General features: G+C 36.4%; 1 protein-coding gene across 1 annotated transcript; it reads right to left on the reverse strand.

Annotated features, from left to right (window-relative positions):
* Positions 1 to 2,549: 2,549 nt before the first annotated feature.
* LOC145800057 (uncharacterized) lies at positions 2,550 to 2,960 on the reverse strand. Its single transcript, XM_082889716.1, has one exon. The coding sequence runs from the start codon at positions 2,958 to 2,960 to the stop codon at positions 2,550 to 2,552; it is 411 nt and encodes a 136-aa protein (XP_082745842.1).
* Between the last annotated feature and the right edge of the window lie 4,803 nt (positions 2,961 to 7,763).

Genomic DNA, 7,763 nt, shown 5'->3' on the forward strand with positions numbered 1-7,763 from the left:
TTCTTACTCCTTGTGTAGCGTCTCTTATAATGAGATCTTTGGGATGACCATGAGTATACTTCTATTCTTTGGGTAGATCATGTTCCTTTATGGGAAGGGCATATTCTTTTTGAAGATCTTCTATAGAGATTTGAATATTGGGTTTTGAAGAATGAAGTTTATCATTTTCTGAAAAATAAATGTCTTCAATTCTTGGATTTGAGCCTGCAGCATCATCAACAACAATATTCTTGGAAGCAAATGAGTTAGATTCATCAAAAGCAACATGTATGGATTCTTCAACGAGTAAAGTTCTTTTATTAAAAACGCGATATGCTTTACTAGAATTTGCATAGCCAAGAAATACAGCTTCATCAGATTTTGCGTCAAATTTTCCAAGATTCTCTTTATTATTATTGAATACAAAGCATTTACAACCAAATGCATGAAAGTGCCCAATGTTGGGTTTTCTACCTTTCCATAGTTCATATGGTGTTTTCTTTAATATGGGTCTAATCATGGCACGATTAATAACATAGCAAGCAATATTGATGGCTTCCGCCCAAAAATTTCTTGGCAAATTATTTTCACAAAGCATAGTACGAGCCATTTTCTCAAGAACTCTATTTTTTTTTCTACCACACCATTTTGTTGAGGAGTTCGAGGAGCAGAAAAATTATGATCAATGCCATGCTCATTACAAAATAGAATAAACTCATAATTATCAAATTCTCTGCCATGATCACTTCTAATGGTACAAATAGTAAGACCAAGCATATTTTGAATACATTTACAAAGAGATGAAAAAGCAGAGTAAGTATCACTTTTGTATGCCAAGAAAATCACCCAAGTAAATCTAGTATAATCATCCACACAAACAAGGCAATAAGATTTTCCTCCAAGACTCAAGGTTCTAGATGGTTCAAATAAGTCAATATGCAATATTTGAAGTGGTCTAGATGTGGAAATGATATTTTTGGATTTGAAAGAGACTCGTGTTTGTTTTCCTTGTTGACAAGCATCACAAAGTCTATCATTTTCAAAAACAAATTTTGGTAAGCCAACTACTAGGTCAAGTTTTGAAAGTAAGTCCATATGAGCATGTTCTAACCTCCTGTGCCACAACCATCCAGATTCATTTAAAGAAGATAAGCACTTAACATTATGATTAGGAGATAAACTATGCAAATCAAATGTATACACGCTCTCATCCCTATGACCAACAAAAAGCACTGAGTTATCAGTAGAATTTTTAATAGTGCAGTAGGACTTATCAAAGGAAACATGATTGCCTTTATCACACATTTGACTAATACTAAGCAAGTTATGCTTTAATCATTCAACAAGCAATACGTTCTCAATAATGGGTGACGAAGTTTTACTGATACTACCTTCACCTATGATCTTTCCCTTACTATTGTCTCCAAAGGTTACATGACCTCCGTCTTTGGATTTAAGAGTTGAGAACATTGCTCTATCGCCGGTCATGTGCCTTGAGCAAGCACTGTCGAGGTACCACCGGTTGTTGCTGAATTTTGACCTAAAGCACAACTGCAAGAATCAGATTTTTGTTAGCTTTTTGGTACCCATTCTTTTTTGGGTCCATGAAAGTTAGAAGTTGAAGTGTTTTTGGGAACCCACTTTTTTTCCATTCTATTGAATGAGTTTCTCTTAGCAGGACATAAATGAGAGATGTGGCCTTTTCTTCCACAATAATGACATGTGATATGAGAATGGTTAGATGATGCATATGCAAAGGATTTTTGGGAAGTTATAGCTTTCGAAAATGGTTTATAGCCAATCCCCATTCTTCCAAAGGTTTGAGTTTGATTTTTGAGAATTTTGTCTAAGGTATCTCTCCCTTGAGTAAATTTTGAAAGAACATTTTTTAAATCTTCTATGTTTTCATTTAAGATAATTTTCTCATTTTTCAAAATTTCATTTTCCTTTTGTAAAAATTCTTTTTCATTTGAGAATTCTTTCTATTTTTCCATTGTCAAGACTTCATTTTCTAAAGTACTGATTTTAGAAGTTAAGAATTCCTTTTTTTGAGATAAATTTGAAATCATTTTCTTTTGACAATTACTTTTCAAACTTAGTTTTTTAAATTCATCATGCAAGTCATCAAAAGCAGTTTGTAATTCCTCGAAAGTAAAGGAGTCATCATTTACCTCATCTCTAAGTGCCATTAAGCATAGATTTGCGACTTCATTTTTGCAAATGTCCATCTCTGAGTCGCTGTCATCACTGTCTTCTCCCCATACTGCAATCATAGCTTTCTTCTTATCCTTCTTGAATTGTTTTTTAAGCTCTGGACATTCTGATTTGTAATGACCTGGCTTGTTACACTCATAGCAGATCACTTCAGATTTTTTATGACTTTCTCTTTTTTGAAGATCTTTTTTGAAATCTTTTTTGAAAAATTTCCTTACACCTTGCTTCTTCTTTATAAATCTTTTGAATCTTTTGGTAATGAAAGCCATCTCTTCGTCTTCTTCTGAAGCATCTTCTTCTTCCTCTTGAGATTTTGTGGTGGACTTGAAAGCTATCCCTTTCTTCTTATTCTTGTCTCATTCTTCTTTTCCTTCTTGCATAATGATCTCATAGGTTAGAAAAGATTCCATTAGTTCATCAAGACTTAATGTTGATAGATCTCTTGCTTCTATCACTGCAATAACTTTGTTCTTCCAACTTTTTGGCAATGATCGGAGGACTTTTCTAACAATTTCTGCATTTGTGTAAGTCTTCCCAAGGGATTTAAGACTGTTTATAATATCAGTAAAATGAGTGATCATTTGGGATATGTTTTCATCTGGTTTCATCTTGAAGAGCTCATAGTTATGAACAAGTAGACTCACTCTAGATTCTTTAACTTGAGTTGTTCGCTCATGAGTTACAACAAGTTTATCCCAAATTTCTTTAGCAGTGGTACAAGTACATATTCTGTTAAACTCGGTAGCATCAAGTGCACAATACAACATATTAACAACTTTGGCATTTAATTGAATATCTTTATAGTCAGCACTCGTCTACTCACTCTTAAGTTTGGGTACTAGCAGACCATCTATGGTTTTAGTGGGTACCTTAGGACCCTCACATATGATTTTCCAAACTTCATAGTCAGTAGATTGAATGTGCATAATCATGCGGGTTTTCCAATAGTTAAAATTTGTTCCACTGAAGAAGGGAGGTCTGTTTGAGGCTTGACCTTCAGGGAGAGAAGAACTAGGGTTTTCCATAGATCACTCTAAGACGGTTAAGTCACGTTACTAGAGACGTGGCTCTGATACCAATTGTTAAACAGGAAAGCAACCCAAGAGGGGGGGTGAATTGGGTAATTAAAAAATTGATTCAAAAATAAAGTTCAAAAGATCTTATGTAATTAAATGCAGCAGATAATCAAATGATTAACAGAAAGTAAAGAGAATATGAAAGAAGAACTTAACACAGAGATTTATAGTGGTTCAGCTCACTAACCTACGTCCACTCCTCAAGAATCCTGCTTGAGAATTTCTTCACTATGAATCGATGCACCACCAAGTTTTTCCAACTTGAGATTTTTTGCAAAAGGACTTACTTCAATCTGTTGAGGAACTCACCCAACAAAATGTCTCACTTTACAACTGTTTCACTTAGAAACTAAGAAACTAGAAGAAGAGGTTCAACTGTCCTCTTTAACTATTACAATCTCTTAAAAGATGGATTATGAAAGTGTAAGCTCTCAAGTAAGTTTTTTTGGACTATCTTAGATCTGAAAAAAGGAAGAACACAAGAGAAATCAAGAGAAATCAAAGTGTAGTTGCAGTCGTGTGTTTTTCATTTTTTCAGATCTGGAACAGATCCAAATTTATAGCCTCCATCCGACTTAACTTTTGAAGAAGAGAAAACACACCCACGTGGGTTTACTAACCATTGGAGCTAAGCAAGGAAAAGGTTTCCAGCTGTTGTAAATGAAGCATGGCTGGTATAGGTTGTTATCTGACCAGTAGAGATTGAGCTTCCTCAAAGGAAGTGATGCCTATGCTTGGGAGATAAAACATTAGTGGAGGGATATAATGCTGTCTCAAAGATTTTTCTTTTTCTGATCTTGGGAGTGGTGTGAGTGAAGAATGTTCCCTCCATTAAGTCAGAAAATATTATCCCAGAGTTCCTTTTGATTACAATAATATATGTCTGGTGATGATGTCACAAAGACCCTCTTGAGTTGGAAGATGGCGGCTAGGTTATATTCAACCCAGTCATAAAGGTGTCGACCCCTGCAGATTGGGTGTCGACCTTTTGCTCTGAATTTTTTTTCCTGAGTTGATTTTCATGTGTTCCAGATGTCGACCCTTATCTCATTTGGTGTCGACCCTTGCGGCTGAAGTGTATACTACTTTTTGGTGTTGACCCTTGTTGCTGTTGGTGTCGACCCTTACATCTGGAGTGTATTCTACTTTTTGGTGTCGACCCTTGCTACTGTTGGTGTCGGCCCTTACATCTGGAGTGTATACTGCTTTTTGGTGTCGACCTTTGCTGCTGTTGGTGTCGACCCTTGCATCTGAAGCACTTAGTCATTTTTCCAGCTTCTTCCTGGTGTCGACCCTTGCTTTTCTGGTGTCGACCCTTTGTTTTGGAACACTTAACATTCTTAAGGATTATTCTAGTGTCGACCCTTGGACCTATGTTAGACAAAGATAGAGTTTTGCAACCAAGAGTTCATGCTTATATTTTTGATGACCCAAAAGTTATTGGACATAAAATTCTCGAGTCTCAAATCAATTAGAATCATGAAGCACAAAAACTAATTTGAAAACTTCACATAATCAGAAGAATAAAATATTCGTCATTAATCAAAATCAATAGAAATTCAAGTTTGAGTAACCTTGGGGCTAACACAATGCATTTTTCTTGGCTATGGGTGTGATGTGTTTGGTTATAGATTGTGGGATCTAGTTGACAAGAAAGTTATTCAAAACCGTGATGTTGTGTTTCTTGAAGACCAAACAATTGAAGACTTTGGCAAAGGTGATCAACCGGAGCCAACAACTAGTGCTCTCATTGACATGGATCAATCTCCTTCATCTTCAGTTGATGATGAAAATGGGGGAGATATGCAGTCACCTATTGAAGATGTGGAGGATGATGCTAATCCTAATGAAGTTGAGCCAGAAATTGAGGAAGAGCATCCAACTCAAGAACCGCCACCACAACTTGAGTTGAGAAAATCTACAAAGGACTGGCAACCTTCGAGAAAGTATCCTTCCAATGAGTTTCTGTTGATTTCCGATTAAGGGGAGCTCGAGAGCTACCAAGAAGCAATTGAGCATGCAAAGAAAGATGATTGGAAAAAGGCCATGGAAAAGGAGATGAATTACTTACTTGAAAATCACGCTTATGATTTAGTGAAGTTGCCTAAGGGGAGGAAAATTCTGAAAAATAAGTGGGTTTTCAAATTGAAAAATGATGGCAAGAATCTGAGGTACAAAGCACGTCTTGTTGTGAAAAGGCTTTGGGCAAAAGAAAGGTATTGACTTTGATGAGATTTTCTCGCTAGTTGTGAAGATGTCTTCTATTCGGGTTGTACTTGGCATGGCTGCAAGTATGAACCTTGAAGTTGAGCAATTTGATGTGAAGACCGCATTTCTTCATAGTGATCTTGAAGAAGAAATTTACATGAAGCAACCAGAGGGTTTTGTGGAGAAAGGGAAAGATAAATTTGTTTGCAAATTGAAAAGAAAATTGTATGGCCTCAAGCAAGTCCCGCGGCAATGGTACAAAAAAATTGACTCTTTCATGATGAATAATGGTTTTTCTAAAACCACTTCGGACCATTGTGTGTTTGTGAAAAAAATTTCAGATGAAAAATTTATTATTCTTTTGCTTTATGTTGATGACATTTTAATTGTGGGTCAAGATTCTACCATGATTAACAGGTTGAAATTGGAGTTGAGTAAGTCCTTTGCTATGAAAGATTTGGGACCGGCAAAACAAATACTTGAAATGAAAATTGTTCGTGATCGCAAAGAGGGGCTGATTTGGTTGTCTCAAGAAAGCTACATTGAGAAAGTTCTTGAGAGATTCAACATGGATAAAGCAAAGCTAGTTGGTTGTCCACTTGCGAGTCACTTCAAGCTTAATTCGAATCAATATCCTACAAGTGAGAAAGACAAGGAAGAGATGCATAAAATTCCTTGTGCTTTAGCTGTTGGCTCTTTGATGTACACCATGGTTTGTACAAGGCCAGATATTACTTGCACTGTTGGTATAGTGAGTCGGTTTCTCTTTAATCCGGGTAAAGAACATTAGGCAGCGGTAAAATAGATTCTAAGGTATCTTCGAGGGACTTCAAAGGTGTGTTTGTGTTTTGGGGATGGTAAGCCAATGCTTGATGGGTTCACAGATTCTAACATGGCCGGTGATGTTGATTCTAGGAAATCTACTTCGGGATATTTGATGACGTTTGCAGGGGGAGCTATGGCATGGCAATTTAAATTACAAAAATGTGTTGCTCTCTCAACTACCGAAGCTGAATTTATTGCCATTATGGAAGCTTGGAAACAAGAGTTATGGTTGAAGAAATTTTTGCAAGAGTTAGGTTTGAAACAAGAAAGGTATGTGCTTTATTGTGATAGTCAAAGTGCTATTCACTTGGTAAAAATTCTACTTTTCATTTGAGATTGAAACACATTGATGTGAGATACCATTGGATTTGTGATGTGTTAGATTCGAAATTGTTACAACTCGAAAAGGTTCACACAGATGATAATATTTCGGATATGTTGACTAAAACTATGTCGAGGGACAAACATTTAAAGTGTCAAACTTTGGCGGGTATGGTTGATGTCTCCACCTAAGTTGGTATAGGGAGAATTGTTGGGTATACCTCCTTATTGGAGTATGGGACCCAATTGGTTTATTAAAAGAGTTTAATGTGGTTTGGTTTTGTTATAATATATTTTTAATATATTATATCTAACTTTTAGTGGCCTAATTCAGTTTGGTAACAGTTATGGTTTTGATAAAAAAAAAAAGCCCAAAAATTTACAATATATATTTTGTATTATTTAGTCCTTTCGAGGGTAGTGTGGTTACATCATTATTTTCAATGGGGTTTGGTCTTTGACGCCTCTGGGTTATTATTTTGGCAAAGACGAATTCACTGGTCTCGGCGTGAATCGAAGTTGCTTTGGGTCTATTATTTTGGGTCTTCTACAATTTTGTTTCGAAGACTTTTGTTCATCTATTTGGTGAGGTCTTTCCTCTTGTTTATTTGTGATTATTTGGAATTTACCTAAGGGTGGTTTGTGAGACCATTCGTGTCTTGTTTGTAATCGTTTGGAAACTTTTTGGTTGATAGTGGAATCGAATTTCGATCCCGTGGATGTACCTCATATTGAGAGAACCGCGTAAAATTCTTGTGTTGCTATTGATTTAATTTTTTTGCATTGATTTTTATTCCCATTGATTGATATACTTGTGGAAAATCATATATTCTTTGTTTAAGACTTTATCACTTTATTCCCTTTATCTGTTCTAATGTCTGTTTTCTACCTTTTGCAGCTCTTCCCCAACCATCGAAGGACTTTCGTCAATCCTTCTTCTCCAGCAAAGACTTGAAGAGGCTGTTGGGCCTGCCTATTGACCTTCACAAAGCTCCCTTACTACTCAACTGTATCCCCACATACAAGTCAACTCTGTCCGACGTTCCTAGGTACAGCAAGACTCCTCCATCTGGTTCAACTCCTCCAACAGCTTCATCTCCAAGGCCAGACCAGGCCTCCACCTCTGACCTAGTTGAGCAG

The sequence above is a fragment of the Camellia sinensis genome, chromosome 9 (genome assembly GCF_055761805.1).
Source record: "Camellia sinensis isolate YWXY chromosome 9, ASM5576180v1, whole genome shotgun sequence".
Taxonomy (NCBI): domain Eukaryota; kingdom Viridiplantae; phylum Streptophyta; class Magnoliopsida; order Ericales; family Theaceae; genus Camellia; species Camellia sinensis.

Coding starts and splice junctions, on each gene's coding strand:
- LOC145800057 (XM_082889716.1), bottom strand. CDS start 2,960: ATGTTGTATTGTGCACTTGATGCTACCGAGTTTAACAGAATATGTACT.